General features: G+C 43.8%; 1 protein-coding gene across 1 annotated transcript in view; it reads left to right on the top strand.

Annotated features, from left to right (window-relative positions):
• Positions 1 to 18626, top strand: part of EGFLAM (EGF like, fibronectin type III and laminin G domains) — a 189398-nt gene that overhangs the window by 62452 nt on the left and 108320 nt on the right. The window contains exons 2-5 of the mRNA XM_040262359.1: positions 4444 to 4553; positions 5942 to 6025; positions 9584 to 9610; positions 17476 to 17593. Of these exons, the coding sequence (XP_040118293.1) occupies positions 4444 to 4553; positions 5942 to 6025; positions 9584 to 9610; positions 17476 to 17593 (339 nt within the window). The remainder of the gene's footprint in view (positions 1 to 4443; positions 4554 to 5941; positions 6026 to 9583; positions 9611 to 17475; positions 17594 to 18626) is intronic.

An 18626-nucleotide genomic window follows, 5' to 3' on the forward strand; every position in this document is an offset into this window, starting at 1 on the left:
GGTTTCTGCAGGCAATTGTAGTGACAAGAATGGCAGGATCAAGCGTGAAGGCAGAAGCTTCTTGGTTCTGAATCACGACTATAGTGAATTAGCTAGCTATCATCTCTCGAGTATCGCTCTCTCTTTCTCATTTATTTATTCACATATTTGTAAAATAGAGCTAATAGAGACTCTTGAATTCTACTCCCCTAGTCTTTCTACCAATTTTCTAACCACCTTTCTGCTTAAAATACCTAGAGAGTTTTCTGTCCTGAACCATGGCAGATACACAAAGGATACAAGGACTGCTTCCCACTCATTGATCCAAGTAGCCCAACTTAATCGATTGTAATTTTTCTCCATTAAAGACAGCAATGCTATTCCTAAGATCTAAGTGAAGAAGAACTAAAGAGCCTCTTGATGAAAGTGAAAGAAAAGAGTGAAAAAGTTGACTTAAAACTCAACATTCAGAAAACTAAGATCATGGCATCTGGTCCCATCACTTCATGGCAGATAGATGGGAAATCTATGGAAACAGTGAGAGACTTTATTTTGGGGGCTCCAAAGTCACTGCAGATGGTGACTGTAGCCATGAAATTAAAAGACGCTTGCTCCTTGGAAGAAAAGCTATGACCAACCTAGACAGCGTACTAAAAAGCAGAGACATTACTTTGCCGATAAAGGTCCGTCTAGTCAAAGCTATGGTTTTTCCAGTAGTCATGTATGGATGTGAGAGTTGGACTGTAAAGAAAGCTGAGTGCCAAAGAATTTATGCTTTTGAACTGTGGTGTTGGAGAAGACTTTTGAGAGTCCCTTGAACTGCAAGGAGATCAAACCAGTCAATCCTAAAAGAAATCAGTCCTGAATATTCATTGGAAGGACTGAAGCCGAAGCTGAAACTCCAGTACTTTGGCCACCTGATGCAAAGAACTGACTCCTTGGAAAAGACCCTGATGCTGGGAAAGATTGAAGATGGGGACGACAGAGGATGAGATGGTTGGGTGGTGTCACGGACTCAATGAACAGGAGTTTGAGCAAGCCCTGGAAGTTGGTGATGGACAAGGAAGCCCGATGTGCTGCAGTCCATGGGGTCACAAAGAGTCGGACACGACTGAGTGACTGAACTGAACTGAACTGAGGATGAGATTGTGCTTACTGGTTATTCTGTGGTCTGTGAGGGTTCTGTAAATCATTTCTACTATCTTTTTCTCCAATTCTTGGCTTCTTTTGAGATTTCATTAGCATAGACCTCAACTCAGCAATAAAACTGGCCAGTAATAGATAATAGTACAGCCTGGCCTAAATTTAAAACTACATAGGAAAAAATATAGGTAAATGATTCAGATCTTTAACATATTAAGAGCTCTTTTCAATCACTGAATAATAAGAAAACTAACTTGATTGAAAACTGTATGAAACACATAAGGGCAGGTGGAAAAATAGCCAAAGAGGGTATTAAAATATTCTTTTTTCTTATCAATGTAACATATTTTAAAGTAATACTCAGATCTGGTGAAGATGTGTTTCTTATATTGGGCTTCTTATGTGTTTATATATGTTTCTTATATTCTCATACGCCTCCATAAGCTTCTAAAATTCCTTAATTTTCTATAGTAAGTTTGGCTACATTAGAATCTGCCTGCAATACAGGTAGACCCAGGTTTGATCCCTGGGTTGGGAAGATTCCCTAGAGAAGGGAATAGCTACTTACTCCAGTATTCTTGCCTGGCAAATTCCACGGACAGAGGAGCCCAGTGAGCTGTAGTCCACAGGGTCACAAAGAGGCAAACATGACTGAGCAACTAACATAAACGTCTTTAAAATATTCGTTCTGTTGGATCATCAGTTTTTAGCTGGAGTCATTTTTGCCCACCATGGGACATTTGGCAATGTCTGGAGATATTTTTGGTTTTCACAACTATAATCTGTGGGTGCTACTAGAATCTAGTGGATAGAGACCAAGGATGCATCTCAACCTTCTGAAACAGGAGCATCTGCATGAAGAATACACAGCCTGAAATGTCAGTAGAGGTTGAAAAATTATGTCTTAGACACTAAAATTCTACTCTGTTTACCCAAATGAAAACATTGAATGTACTTCAAGATTCATTTATTTAATCCTTTTTGGAGAGCAACAAGTCAGTAGCTGTTAAAAATTAAGATGCATTTATTCATAATTTTTAATAACTATCCATCTTGGAAATGCTTGGACATGTGCATGAAAAGGCACGCACACACACACTGGTGTTCTTCTTTGCATTATTTTCAGCAGTGAAATTTTGGAAATGTCCAAATGTCTATCAGTAGAGTAACAGTTAATATATGTGCATTTTCTGAGTACCAGAGGATTTGGCTATCTCACCACCCACCACTACTCTTTTCCTAAGGTCCTGTCCTCCTTTAGAGAGACTCCTATGCAGTAGATAGGCTTGGTGGAAGAATGATTTCCAAGACTCCTTTCATCCTGTCCTTTTCCAGTTTGGAACCAGAAAAAACCCGATATTTCTTTTCTGATCCTTTGGTCACATGACCTGTTCATCACATGACATCACTTTGGCCAATCAGATGGGACTTTAAATCTTCAACCAAGCCAAAGCCAGAGAAGACTTGAAGGCCGAATTCCTGAGGGGCAGCAGTGGTGGCAGTGGGATGTGTCTCTGGCGGTTCTGGCTGATTGCTGGCACTGGACCTCCGTAACCTGGTCCCCCAGAAAGGCCTGCACTTCTATTATTGAAAACAATGCCGAAGGAAGGCCCGACAGTAACCCAATAGATAGACACATTAGATATCTGTGTGTGGAGAGTAAATCCTATGGATGGAAGAGCCTGGTGGGCTGCAGTCCATGGGGTCGCTAAGAGTCGGACACAACGGAGTGACTCCACTTTCACTTTTCGCTTTCATGCATTGGAGAAAGAAATGGCAACCCACTCCAGTGTTCTTGCCTGGAGAATCCCGGGGACAGGGGAGTCTGGTGGGCTGCTGTCTATGGGGTCGCACAGAGTCGGACACGACTGAAGCGACTTAGCAGCAGCAGCAGCAGAGAGTATCCCAACTGATATGTTAGAGAATTATAGACAGTCATTAAAACGGAAGATCATCAGGACATATTAGTAAGTGTAAACTCAAACTGAAGAACATTCATTCACTCAAGGAGTGTTTGTCGAGCCATACCTAGTTTCTGCCCTCATGGAGCATTATTTACAATAGCAAAATAGCAGAAAGAAATTAAGCACAACAATAGTAAAATGAGATAAATTGTAAATTATGGCACATTTCTATATATATATATATATATGTATTATATATACTAATTGAAATAACATGAACATATTGAGTATATGTGCATATTATATATAATGAACACAATAAAACATTAAATTTATATATACATTATATAAGTAAAATATGTAAATATGTCTGTATGTATATATATCTATATATCTTTAAAAAAAATCCATGTAATCAAGAGAAGGTATAAATAATGTATTACAATGCTGGCAGGATTCAATTCTGAATGATGAAAGTTTTTTGTTTGTGTTTTCTAAATTTTGAAATCTGCATATGTTATTTTTATAAATGTAAATTTTATTATTTATAACCATAAACTTATTTAAGATAAGAATACAGTAAAACATTTGAAATTTCCTAAAGCCATTTTATGACTACACTAAGCCACACTTATTAAATATTCAACATTAAGAATATATGAGCTATATAAACAGATGTATCTATATAACATATCCATAAAACATATATGTTACTGAGTTTAAAAACAAACACCATTACTATCTTGCTTTAAAACATTCCACACTCCTTGGCCTACATGTGCTGTGCTTAGTCACTCAGTTGTGTCCAACTTTTTGCAACCCCATGGACTGTAGCCCACCAGGCTCCTCTGTCCATGGGGATTCTCCAGGCAAGGATACTGGAGTGGGTTGCCATCCCCTTCTCTAGGGGATCTTCCCAGCTCAGGGATCGAACCCAGATCTCCCTCACTGCAGGCAGATTCTTTACCATCTGAGCCACCAGGGAAGACCATGAATTCTGGAGTTGGTAACCTATTCCTCCTCCAGAGGATCTACCCAACCCAGGAATCAAACTGGGGGCTACCTGCATTGTAGGCGGATTCTTTACTGGCAGAGCTATCAGGGAAGCCCTCCATGGCCTATGCTATCCTGAGTTTTCCTTTGCTGGTCCTTGAGATATTACCAGTTACAGAAGGGACTGTGGGCAATAGCTGAGTTGATTTCCCTCCCATTGCCCTGTGGGGAGGGGCCAACAGAGGTCTGGTGCAGTCAGCTGACGCAGGAGTGGCCTACTAGAGAGCTGTCTGCATTTCTGGCCTCTGGAATCATCTTTCAGTATGCTCTCCATCTGTAAGCACACACTCTTACATCTTGTGTTAAGTGTACTCATGGTGGGAGGCATGAAGCTTCTAATACCATCTCTTTTGTTTTGGAGCAGGCAAGGTGGGACCACCTCTTGATATCATGCTGGATGCTCTGAACTGTTCAGCCTTCAGCATACAATGGAAGATGCCTAGGCACCCTCCAAGCCCCATCATGGGGTACACGGTGAGTACCTGGGCACAGGGATGTCTCTAGTGGGTGTGTTGGGGGAACTGCACCTCCCTCCTATCATTGCTCCCTCTCTATGTGGCCTCCTGATATCAGCCCTCTCATGTCGGGGGAGCCTCACTCTCCCTCCATGAAACCGGAGATGTTTCCCTTTAAAGAGCCTTTGTAAGTGTCCTGAAAGTCAGTTGGATCTATTGGGTCCTGACTCTGTTCAGTTCAGTTCAGTCAGTTCGGTCGCTCCGTCATGTTTGACTCTTTGCGACCCCGTGGACTGCAGCATGCCAGGCTTTCCTGTCTATCACCAAGTCCGTTGAGTCAGACTTGATGGCATCAGCCATCCAACCATCTCATCTTCTGTCATCCCCTTCTCCTCCTGCCTTCAATCTTTCCCAGCATCAGGGTCTTTTCTAATGAGTTGGTTCTTCACATCAGGTGGCAAAAGTATTGGAGGTTCAGCTTTAGCATCAGTCCTTCCAATGAATAAGGGATGGAGGAGCCATCCTGGTCAACACAAGAGTCTGAAATGCAGTACTTAGATGCAATCTCAAAAACGACCAAATGACTCTGTTCAGGGATGGGAAAATATAAACTCAATGGAAGACAAGTTTCTTGCTCTCCAATTGCCCACAGTCAAATTTGGAGACAAAGCAGAAACATGGGAAATGATAGGGAGTCACTGTCGTCAGTAAGGACAGAATAATGTAAAACCTGAATGAAAGTGATGGGGTGGACAGGTGAAGCGGAGAAGGGGATAGAGTATGCATTTCTACCTCTAAGAGGTAAACGATTGGCCTTTAAAAAAATATTTTCTTTGAAAAGTGTTTTTAAAAATGAGTCAACGTTTTTAAGTTAGGAGATTTCAGATGAATTCTTGGAATTCTTGAAATCTCTGTGAATATATCCTCACCCCAGGCCCACAAGCCTGCTGGAGCTGAGCTGACCACTGAGCTGTAAACTCCCCAAGACACCCTAGACCCACCATTCCCTCCTGTCTCCCGTTCACCGAGAGAGAGAAGGCATTTATCAAGCCCTTATCCTATCGTCATTTTAAAGCAGAGAAATATATTTCTAGATTCAAGTAGACGCAAAAGTGGGAAAATGAAAGACTACCTGAGAGAATGGTGGTTTCAGGAAAAAATACTGGGAGGTGGGTCGGCCCTCTCCACCCCACTTTACACTGTGTCTTCTTCCCGGCTTCTACAGGCTTAGGAGTTTGCGACCCTAGCCGGGTATGTTTGATGTTTGCTGACAAAGGGCTAGTGTGTGAGAGGCGAGACAGCTCACGTCAAGACCCACTGTGGTTGTGAGTGCAACTCCAACCTTGGGTCCTCGGTCTGGTGAAGTGCCAGCCCCGCTCTCACATTGGATGTCTGCCTCTTTTCCAGGTCTTTTACTCTGAGGTCGGCGTAGACAAATCCCTGCAGGAGCGGTCCTATGGTGTTCCGCCCGGCCTGGATACCCCGACCTCTGTGAGTAGCTTCATCCCGGCAGCCCCCCAAAAGCACACCCTGTGAGTGACATTTCACTGATGTTCAGAAGGATTTCTAATTTGATGTGTGTGTGTGCGCTGCTGTATGTATAATAATAACAACTGCTTGTATAATCCTTTGGAATTTAGAATGTCTTTCTTGGCCATAACCCCATCACATACATCTTTATCCTCAGAAAGGCAGCCATGTGAGGAATGTTTCCATGGACTCAGTCCACCGCATTTATCCTGCGAGAAAACAGCCACCTTACAGCTGTTTCCCTCCCACCCCCTGCTTCTTTTCTCTATAAAATTCAATTCTATTTTTTTTTTTAATCTCAATAAAGCTTTATAAATAAATATGACACATTTGTATCTTCTCAACTGCCTGGAGACATCATGCAGAAGAAGATGATGTGATTGGAAATGTATATTCAAATGGCGCAAGTTGTTTGTTTTCCTTCTGCAGCCGGCATCCTGTCCTTCCACTAACCAACTGCGGGCTCTTCATCTATTTTTCTTCTGTTTCCTGTCAAGGTCTCTCGGGGTGAATTTCTCTGCCTTAGGCATGTTCTGTTTTCTTTTCTTTCACTTGCTGTCTCCTTCTCCGTTCTACTACAATTAATCTACAGACTAGAGCCTTTTTAATTGCTCTGCAAGGAGTTGGCATCAGTGCCCAGAATACTTCAGCTTTAACAGCACTGGTGGTGGAGGTGGTGTCTGTAACTCCTGTCTAGTAAATGCCTGCCGGGTGCTGCACCTAGAAACCTACTTGTCATCCGTGATAAGTAACCATCACTTATTGAGAATCTGTCACCTGCCAGCCACGCTCCCTCATGCTTTACATTTCTTTTGCCATTTAATCCTTACAACTATCCTATGACCTGACAAGGATGCTGAGACATTCTTCAGATCATACATTAGCAAGTAACAGTTGACTGTAAACCCAGGGCAGACTGCATTCTGAGCCCTGCCCTGGCTATTTTTACCAGAGCACTCATGACTCAAAAAGAAGAGATGCATGTCTTCAGCTTGCTTGTATTTTGCATGCTGCTTTTATTCTCAGACTTTTGCTTAAGTACCCCTCAGTTGCCTCAGAAGCCCTCAGCCCCAGCCTCTGTGGTTTATTCTGTCCTAAGAGGGGGCAGTTGGGGTGGCCCCACCTGTCGTTGTTGTTCAGTCGCTCAGTCCTGTCCGACTCTTTGCAAACCCATGGACTGCAGCACGCCAGGCTTCCCTGCCCTTTACTGTCTCCCAGAGTTTGTGCAAAGTCATGTCCATTGAGTCTATGATGCTATCTAACCATCTCATCTTCTGCCCCCACCTTCTCCTTTGGCCTTCAGTCTTTCCCAGCATCAGGGTCTTTTTCAATGAGTTGGCTCTTTTTATCAGGTAGCCAAAGTATTGGAATTTCAGCTTCAGCATCAGTCCTTCCAATGAGTATTCAGGGTTGATTTCCTTTAGGATTGACAGATTTGATCTCCTTGCAGTCCGAGACACTCTCAGGAGTTTTCTCCAATACCACAATTCAAAAGCATACATTTTTTGGCGCTTGGCCTTCTTTATTAATTCTCACATTCCTACATGACTACTGGACAAAACCATAGCTTTGACTATACAAAACTCTCTGAAAAGTGATGTCTCCATTTTTTAATAAACTGTCTAGGTTTGTCATAGCTTTCCTTCCAGGGAGCAAGCATCTTTTAATTTTGTGGCTGCAGTCACCATCCAGTGATTTTGGAGCCCAAGAAAATAAAATCTGCTACTGTTTCCATTTTTTCTCCATCTATTTGCCATGAAGTGGTGGCCCCAGATGTCATGATCTTAATTTTTTTCGTATTGAGTTTCAAGCCAGCTCTCCTCTTTCACTTTCATCAAGAGACTCTTTAGTTCCTCTTTGCTTTCTGTAATTACAGTGGTATCATCTGCATATCTGAGACTGTTAATACTTCTCCTGGGAATCTTGATTCCAGCTTGTGATTCATCTAGCCCAGCATTTTACATGATTTAATCTGCATATAAATTAAATAAACAGGATGACAATATACAGCTTTGACATACTCCTTTCCCAGTTTTGAACTGGTCAATTGTTCCATGTCTGTTGCTTCTTGACCTGCATACAGGTTTCTCAGGAGACAGGTAAGGTTGGACTGTTACTCCCATCTCTTTAAGAACTTTCCAAAGTTTGTTGTGATCCACACACTCAAAGGCTTTATTCTTTTCCGTTAACTATAACTAGGTGTTAGAATATGCTACCAACTTGTAGTATTTGATTACCTTGCTGATTTCAACAAATGTTCACAGTTGCCACTCTGCCCAGCACAATATCACATATGGTTGCTGTTCTTGGGCAGCTTTTGGGAAAATCACGTTTACACTGGGTCTCCCAGGTGGTGCTCTTGGTAAAGAACCCACCTGCCAATGCAAGAGACGTAAGAGACATGGATTCGATCCCAGGGTCGGGAAGATCCCCTGGAGAATGAAATGGCAACCTACTCCAGTATTCTTGCCTGAGGAATCCCATGGACAGAGGAGCCTGGTGGGCCACAGTCCATGGGATCACAAAGAGTAGGAAGACTGAAGTAACTTAGCACATGCTCACACACCTTTACACTAGATAAAACAATTAGAGAGCAATGTGAGGCCAGATTTCATTCACATGCCACCTACCAGACAGACTGAGGTTGAGATTAGTGTAGGAACAGGTGTTCAAGAGGTAAAATTTGGGGCTGAGATTTGAAGCAGGGGCAGTTTCTGGAAAAGGCAAAGAAGACAGGGGACTTCAAATCATTTGAACCAAGGGACTGAACACTCAAGTGTGCATACACGTTCTTGTGCTTGTGTATTTGGGTGGGGGTGGGGGGATTGCGGAATACACAGAGTAGAGAGAGGAAACGATGATTAGAGATAAAGGCAATGAATCAGGAAGGGGGAGGGAAGAGGTCTGGTATAGCAGAGTGGGCTGACATGCATTCAGATTCCTGTATGATAATAAACCACCTGGGTGACCTTACTGGGTCTCAGCTTCCTCATCAACAGAACAGGGATTTGAATAGGATCTATATCATGGGTAGTGTGTCTGTGGTTCCCAGCCTGTGTACTATGGTACTTCAGGGCTCTGCAGCAAACTCACAGGGGCCTTGTGGAATATTTGAATGTTGCACGGGAAATAGCAACATCTGTGTAAACTTCCACTACTAAATCTTTGGGGTATAACTATTGAATAAATGGAACTGTTAGGGAGTTTTTTTCTGGATTGGTGGTGCTGCTAATCCAGTATTATTTTATAATGAGAACAGAAAAAGTTTGGGACCCTCTGTACTCGCATCATCCTACAGCGTAAGGATGTTGTGGACATTAAACAAGGTCATGGTCCTAGAACCCTCAGCACCACACCTGGCGCAGAAGGACAGAGTGAGGGTTGCAGAGAATCCACATTGCCAAGGCGTGTGTTTGCTGCCCTTGACTGCACACGGCGGAAGTGCAGCTATTCTACGGGTTCATTTTAGTTCCTGTGAGCTTTACTTTTCTCTCCTTTTCATATTTTCCTCCTCTCCAGGGACGATTGGATCATCAGATGATTTTTGTAAGTATGCTTCAAAAAGTTAAACCCTTGCCCCAACCCAGGAGTCAGGGGGTCTCTTTTCATCAAAATGTCTATTTTTCCTGCATCTTCTTCATCGATTAAGGCCCACAGAGAGTGCTTGGTTCTAGTGGAAGCAGCAAAGGCTGGGCGTACGGGTGAATTTTTAATCATTTAGAAAGAAATGGCTTGTATTTCACCTGGAAGAGTAAAGTTAAAGCAATATTTTTAAAGTTTGAAGTAATTTAAGTTCTGCTCCCAAAGTGAAAAAGACTGAAAAGGAGAGAAAATATTTAGTCAGCAAGCTCCCTCCTGCAGGAAATGCTCCCCTACCCACCCCCTTTCTTCTTTCCTCACTTTCTCTAACAATCCTAGATCTTGTCAGTGAGACCGGACTGGGCACCTAAACCTGGTTGATTGACTTTCTGAACTGATTGCCAAACAGAGGATTGGGTTGACAAATGGTTAGTCTGATTCAAATGAAGAATTAACCAAAATAACCTGGTGGTTGCTGCTGTTGCTGCTAAGTCGCTTCAGTCGTGTCCGACTCTGTGCAGTCCCATAGATGGCAGCCCACCAAGCTCCCCTGTCCCTGGGATTCTCCAGGCAAGAACACTGGAGTGGGTTGCCATTTCCTTCTCCAATGCATGAAAGTGAAAAGTGAAAGTGAAGTTGCTCAGTCGTGTCCAACTCTTATTGACCCCCTGGACTGCAGCCTACCAGGCTCCTCCATCCATGGGATTCTCCAGGCAAGAGTACTGGAGTGGGTTGCTATTGCCTTCTCTATAACCTGGTGGAGTAGTGGGATTCTGATATTTTCTTTGATACTCTGCCTATGTAAAAGCTTCTGATTTGGTTAGCATTTGGTATCCACACTTTTTAATCCCATGGACAGAATAGGCTGGTGGTCTACAGTCCCGAGGGTTGCAAAGAGATGGACACGACTGAAGCAACTTAGCACCCATGCACACACCATCAGTTAAAAATTATTTAAACATATACCAGAGTACCAATATATGTAAGTATTTGTAAATTATATATCTGCTACTCTACTAATATATTGTGTACATTCTAAATTCCTACCAAATTTTAAATGAGGAGATAAAATAGAAATAGAAAGTTCTTATGTTTTCTTTGGGTATTTCAGTAAATTTTGTCTTGCTAACTAAGGGGGAATAAACCATCACCCTGCTCTGGATTTCACTGGTCTGGCTGACCCAGAATAGTGATGCTATTTGGGTTTTACCCAAGGTTAAGGGATAAAGCAGACAGGAATCATGGGACTTGCATCTAGTCCCAAGTCTGTCACTAGAACAAGGGTAACCGTGGGAAAGTCTCTGAGCCCCTGTAAACATCTCTTGACTATAAAACAAAGGGGCTGAGGGTTTCCACCTGAGGGTTTTCTTTGTTCCCTGTGGCATATGGAAACGTCTGGGCATTCTAGCGATCAAGCCTCAGGGATACTGACTGTCCTGCGATAAGGGTAGATCCATATGAGGGAGGTTTGTTCAGCCCCAAAGCCAATGCTGCCCTTCTTGGAAAACCCAAATGATACTCCTTCTGTGACCACTCAGGAAATGGAAATCCTTCCAACTCTTCCCCCCACTCTGGCCTGCCCTGCCTTCCTTGGGTCCTTTGAAAGAAGGCTGTTTGGGAGATAACCCTTTTCTATTTCCCTGTGCCTCCCATCTAATGATGCTAAATATTCCCAACTTCTATTAAGGCAACCAAAGCACAGATTTGACTTGTGAAGTCAAATGTGATGTTGAATCCAAGGTCACTAGCCACTAGTGAAGGTTATTTTAAAAGAATTGTAAAATTTCCATGTTGAAACCCTGAAGTTAAGTGGAGTCCCTGAAACCACACAGCTCTTTGGCTGCAGAGCCTGGGTCTCCTGGCCGCTAGTCCAGCGCTCTCCTACTTCATGCCACCTCTCCGCCGTGCTCACTGGATGCCCTCTTGTAGGGACAACCTGACCAGACTAGCGAACAAGGCAACATCCAACTTCATTTCTGGAAACAAATGACTTGGTTTTCCAGCAGTAGGAAAAAAGTACAGCATGAATGGGGTTAAAGGTGAGGTCTGATTTAGGGTCAGAGATTTAAGTTCGGAACCATTTAATACAGTTTCATCATTGCACAGGGAACAGGGATTCAGTTAAGAATAGTTCTGTCTTTTCAGGGGCTCCTGTTACATAGCTTTCCAGGTTGTTTTTGTACATTGGGTCTAGTATGAAGTAGAATGAAAGTTTAGCGGTCCCCAACCCAAGGGTAAAGGGTGGCACAAGGGTAAAGAATCTGCCTGCCAGTGCAGGAGACGTGGGTTTGATCCCTAGGTTGGGAAGATCCCCTGGAGAAGGAAATGACAACCTACTCCGGTATTCTTGCCTGGAAAATTCCATGGACAGACGAGTCTGGCAGGCTATAGTTCACAGGATTGCAAAGATGAGCAACACAGGAGCATGAGACAAACACAAAATAAAGCTATTTTGCAGCAGTGCACCCATCTTCGCTCTCTCTCTAAGGAAAGTATGGGAGGGGACAGAGGAGACTGGAATTCATTCAGGCTTCTACTCCAAGAAAGCAATTTCTTTCTCTTTGTTTTTCACCATTCTGTGCAGAAAGAGGTCCAAGAGAGAGAAGTATTTTGACTCATTTTCAAACTTCCACAAGACAACAAAACACTTTGTTTTTCTACTTTGAAAAGGGTATATTTAGCATCTTATCTAGTTTGATGCAAGGCTCAAGTACTTGCCATGAGACATTTAAGGACAGCAATAGAAAGATTTGTGGAATTATGCAACATTTTACTAAAGAATTCAAAGGTTATCACAAGTCATACTATTCTGAGGGATTCCATTTGGAAGGAGAGATGCAAGAGGAAGAAGAGATGATTAAGGCACTGAATCCAGCTTCTCTTTTAATAACCCCAGCTACTCAGTCTCCTTGACCTCATTCCCTTATGCTCACCTACCAGCCTGTCAGCTCAGGAAAAGACCGGAAAAGACTGGAAATAATTTCTGGGAAGGTAACACTTCACCTTTCAGAATATACCTGGGCTAAAGGTCATACCAATAATTCCATGTCTAACAAAAAATTTAGTTGTTTTTTCATCCACATTAAGAACTTCTATTAGTGTAATTTTCACCTTTACATTTCTGATAACATAAATTTCCTTGTTTATAGATAAAATAATCTGATCTTTGGTGTTTATGTTATAAATTTTTGTTCATTTAAATATTATTTAATATTTTTCGTTCATGTATTATCCAATTAGAACTTTGTTCATGGAGTCAAACAAAGCAGTGTTCAAATCCCCACTTTGCCACTTAATAAATATACAACCTTGAGCAAATCATTCACTTTTTCAGAATTCAGTTTTCTCCTCTGGAAATGAAAATAAGAGTGATACCTGCCTCACAGGGCTGACGGAAGAATTAAATCAGGCTCTGTATGTTTCTGGAGCAGAGGAAACACTCAGTAAATGGTAATTAATGGTAGCTGTGTTTGATATTAATGCATAGCTAATATCTGCAGTAGTTTATAAAACCACATCACCACCCCCATACTTCATACAGTGGAATAACTTCACGGAAGGAAAGAATTCTAAAGCAGAAGCCCATGAGAGCACTGGATTGGTTTGAAAGTGTATTTCTGCTTCTCTGGGAAATACCTAGGAGTGGCAGTTGGGAGAGGAGCGAGACAGCAGTCTTGTTACACCTGCTGCCTCCAGCCTCTTAACCACCCAACTTGACATGCATCAGGAGACAGATGGTAGAACTGGGATGCACAGACGCAGAGAATTAGAGCAAGGGTGAGGGTGGGGGCCGTGGGGCTGGGAAAACAGCACCATATGTTCAGCAAAGACCCTTCATGCAGTTACACGTAGGATGGAGTCGTTGGGGAGAGAGGGGACGGAAGATGGGAGATACACACCCCACCCCGGAGGCTGTAGAAATGGCCCAAATAAGGATTCAAGGGGCATGAAAGGAGGAAGCAGGTCCAGAAGGCATGTGGATGTGGCTGGGGGCAGACTGATAAAAGGAAGTCAGCCTTGTCTCTGTATTACTAACTCCAGGTCTAGGGCAGAGATGTAGAAGCTGATGATCCAGTCGGAGGGGTTATTAGGAGAAGCTGGTTCTTGAAGAGGTGATCTGTTTACGGCAGATGTCCTGGTTCCATTTCTTTCATTCATTCACTGGTTGTTCGTGTATTCATTCATCATAAGAGCATGGCTTGGAAATTTGCTCCATGTCTGGCACTGCTGTTCTAAGCTTTGGCATGCCAGAGGAATACGAGCTTGTCTTGTGCCCTCCGGCGGGTGGGGAGAAGGTGACCAGTAAGCAAGTACAGTCTGAGGTGAGTGTCGCTACATTGAGGTGCACCAAGGGCACCAGGGAGGCACAGAGGAGGGACACCTAACCAGACTGGGGTCAGGGGGCCAGAGAAATGAGGTAATGTCTCAGCTGAACTGAGTCATGAAGGATAAGCCAGGCAGACGTGGAGAGAAGGGCATTTCTCACAGAGGGGGCCGCAGGTTCAAAGGCCCCGAGGCAAGGAATTGAATGGCATAAATTTGAGCCCTGCCAAGTTCTTCAGTATGACTGGAATGCAGAATGTGAAGAAAGACGGTGGCATGAGACGATGCTGGAAGAATAACCAGGGGGACGCAAAGATGGTATCGTAAGTGGAACGTGACGTGATCGGATTTGGGGTTTAAGAGAACTGCTCTAGCAGTGTGGAGTCCAGGTTGGATGTGCAGAAAGTATTGGAGGCTGGGAGAGTCAGAGGCATTGCCGTCATTATGGGGACTTGGACTTAAATGGCTGTGAAGATTAAACTACATGGACAGATTCATGTGACATGAAAGAGTATTGGTACTCAATTGAATGATGGTTAGAGAGCAGGGGTGAACAAGTGTTGAGAATTTCTGGTTTGGGTAATGAGGGAGAGAATACAACAGTGAAGCAGTTTTTTGTTTTGTTTTTGGTGGTTGGAGGAGGGGTGATTAGATGAGCTTTGGTTATGTTGAACTTGAGTTGTGTGGTGGTTGAGTAGAGAAGCTCAAGAGGCAGTCATAAACTCATGACAAGATCAAGAGGCAGCTTAGAGCTGGGGATGGAGGGAAGTGTCGTTCGAAGGTGTCAGAAGCTCTGGGACTAGTAGATGAGCTCGCCTGAACAAGGCTACAGAGTGAGAGGAGATGGTGAGGGGTGAACCTCTGGGAAACACCGAAGGGGCCAGCAGAGAATGGGGAGTGGGTGAGGGATACTTGAAAAGAGAAACAAACGAAATAGAAAGAGATGAGGAGGAACAGACACGGTTTCCAAGGGAACCGAGATAGTTAAAAGGCGAGGGTGGGTCACAGTATTGAAAGCTGCAAAAAGTCGAGTAAAGATGGAGACATCCCCACTTGGTGGACTGCAGAGTTGTTGTGGCGACTTTGGTAGAAACATCTCAGTCGTTTGTAGTGAGGAGAGGCCAGATGGGAGCAGGGTGAGGAGGGAACAGGAGGTGAGGAAGTGGAGACAACTTCAGGAGGGTTTTGTCTCTGGAAAGGTGAGAGGGGCGCATTCGTGGTGGTGAAGAATTGATTGCTTTGAAGATGAGAGTGACTTGAGCACAGTCAAGAAGGATCTGGTGGGTAAGGGAGAGGTTGGAGATACAGGAGGAAGAAAGGAGGGGAGACAGGTGGAACTCAGAGGTCAGGCAAGCCCAGGACCAGTGGTTCACAAACCTGGCTGCCCATATTGGCATCGCCTGGAGAGCTTTAAACAGACTCAGGCCTGCCACCCAGAAATTCTGATTTAAGTGGTCTGGAGTAGCATCTAGCATTGGTATTTTATTTTTAGATCTTTGAGTGATTTTAAAATGTTTTCAGGGTTAAGGGCTACTATAGTAAGTATTCAATAATTATTTGTTGAATCTTTTAAAAAAGTTTTGTTGATCTATTGATTAGTTCTCCTTATCAACAATGAATATTTAGTCATTTGCAGGGGATGTTGTGAAGAAATATAAGACAGGATGCCTGCTCTCAAGTGGCTTGTAATCCCATGGGAGAAATAGTAAAAATTTTAATATATGAATGTGCCAATTTAGTGGTGTAACACTTAGTGGGGTAAGATTGAGTCTGTGTGGTCAGGTGTCAAGGGGATATTTGGGCCTCAGAAGTGGTAGAACCTAGGTAAGTGGAGAAGAGGAGGAGTTTTAATGTCCAAGACAATAATCATTACAATCCTGCTTCTTGAGGACGGCCTTGGAACCAGTGACTTTACACACATTACCCCAGATGCTGTAACTGTGCAAGATAGTTATCCATCATCCCCATTTACAGAGGAAAAAACTGATGCTCTGGGTATTTAATATGAAGGCCACAGCTAACAATAAGTGTCAGAGTCAGGATTCAAGCCTAGGACTGATAGATTCCATGTCAGTATCATTTTCACTACAATGTGCTGAGACCATTGTGACCTAGGCTCCCACATACTGTATAGCACTGAAGCCTGCGGTTGGGGCATCGCTGGTGGCTCAGATGGTAAAGAATCTACCTGTAATGCAGGAGACTTGGGTTTGATCCCTGGGTCAGGAAGATCCTCTGGAGAAAGGGTTGGCTACCCATTCCAGTATTCTTGCCTGAAGAGCTCCATGGACAGAGGAGCCTGGAGAGCTACAGTCCGGAGCATTGCACAGAGTCAGACACGACTGAGCGATTAAGCACACAAGCACATAAAAGCCTCAAGATGGAGTGAGTCCACTTCAACTGGGGCTTCTCGGTCAAGGCTTCTGTGCAGGTGAAGTTCACAGACACACGTTCCTCATCAGTCCTAGTGGTTTTCAATGTGAAAGCGTTAGTCACTCAGTTATGTCCAACTCTGCGACCCCATGGACTGTAGCCTGCAAGGATCCTCTGTCCAGGAGACTCTCCAGGCAAGAATCCTGGAGTGGGTAGCCATGTCCTTCTCTAGAGGATCTTCCCAACCCAGGGATCAAACCACTGCAGGCAGGTTCTTTACTGTCTGAGCCACCAGGGAAGATCCCACCATGACCCACCAGCAGCATCACTTGGGAACTTCTCAGGAATGCAGATTCTCAGATGCTTCCCAGATTTACTGAATCAGAGGCCCTTGGGGCCAGGCTTAGCAATTTGTTTTAAGAAGCCCTCATGGTGCTTCTGATGCAATTTGGGAACCAAAGTTTGAGTCCCTCCTTTATGGATGCAAATCAAGACCTCAGTTTGCTGTTGTGGCCAGTACCTGAGCATCGGTGATATGCAAATGGAAAGAAAGGGCTGGGGGATTCCAGCCCTGGAAAAGATCCTTGCCTGAATTCCAGCAGCCTAGTACTCTTATTGAAGAACTCAGATGTTAAGAGCAACAGCTGATAAGATGAATGAGTCCTAGTTTGAGGACAGTGTATATATTCCAGTAAAACATAATTCACTAGTCTTTGGAAATACGTCATGGTGCTTTTCTCTTTGCAAATTAAAATACTTGGCCAATCCTAGAGAAAGCAAAGGACTTCCCAGGTAGCTCTAGTGGTAAAGAACCTGCCTCCGAATGCAGGAGACATAAGAGACGTGGATTTGATCCCTGGGTCGAGAAGATGCCCTGGAGGAGGGCACAACAACCCACTGCAGTATTCTTGCCTGGAGAATCCCATGGACAGAGGAGCCTGGCGGGCTACCGTCCATAGGGTTGTACCGGGTCAGACATGACTGAAATGACTTAGTACGCACGCACACAGAGAAAGCAAAACAATCTCCCAAGCAAATTTCACAAGGGCCTCAAGATGCAACCCTCATGGAAATGGTCTGGCTTGCCTCAAAGGAACTTCTGATCACTGATACATTTCATGTTTGGTCATCTACAGGAGGAAGTGATCGGAGATTTGAAACCAGGCACTGAATACCGCGTGAGCATGGCAGCTTACAGCCAGACTGGCAAAGGGCGGCTTAGCTCTCCTCAGCATGTTACCACTTTGCCCCAAGGTAAAATGGGTCTGGTTCATTAATAATAAGAACTGTTATTTAGGGCTATTCATTCATTCCTCTATTCAGCATATACCAATGAGGATGGACTCTGCCAGGCATTGTGCTACACTAGACTCTGGGAATTCAGTGGTGAACAAAAACAGGCCCAGTCCCTGCCCTCTTGAAACTTAGCGGGATGGGTCAAGACATTATCTATTTAGTGTATAGATAGTGACAAGTGTTTTCCAACACGATATAAGATCTTCTTTTGTAAGATCTGATGTAGAGGTGCAGTAAGAATTCTCTAAGGACATAACTACTAAGCAGAGATCTGATAAGTAAGTGGGAATTCGGAAGGTGAGGAAGAGGGGTGGGAAAAGAGATTTTACAGGCCAGGGAAATCTAACAAATGCTCGTTGAGGTGGTGGTGCGGTGGGTACTGGGGGACAAAGGTGGTCTGAAAGCATCGTTGCTCTCAGGAGCTCCCTGGGGAGGGAGGGGTGCATGGTTAGCATGTAACTCAGTGTATCTGAGTCCACTCATGGCTCTGGAGCACTCAGAGGGAGCACTTCCTCACCCCAAGTCTTAGGAGTGTTTCAGAAAGAACCATATCTTTGGCCTGGCTTTTGAAAAGTTCATAGGATTTTGCTAGGAAGAGGAGGCAGGAAAAATATTTCTGGCCGAAGCAACAGTGTAAAGCTGGCAGATGTGAAAGTCTGGATATGAAAATAGTAACAGCAGTGACCTTGGGGTGATAGAATCATCCTACGTCTTCACACATGAGAGCTTTTCCAGATGTCTTACCATCGGTATGTATGCTGATGATGGGGGTGGGGGGAAGGGAGGAAGTCCACACACAGAAGAGTGGAAAGTAAGTGCCATTACATTAAGCATTTAATTTTCTTCATAAGCAAATATCAAGGGGCTTCCCTGATAGCTCAGTTGGTAAAGAATCCGCCTACAGTGCAAGAGACCCCAGTTCAATTCCTGGGTTGATAAGATTTGCTGGAGCAGGGATTTGCCCACTCCAGTATTCTTGGGCTTCCCTTGT

Source organism: Oryx dammah, unplaced genomic scaffold, assembly GCF_014754425.2.
Source record: "Oryx dammah isolate SB20612 unplaced genomic scaffold, SCBI_Odam_1.1 HiC_scaffold_20, whole genome shotgun sequence".
Classification (NCBI taxonomy): Eukaryota; Metazoa; Chordata; class Mammalia; order Artiodactyla; family Bovidae; genus Oryx; species Oryx dammah.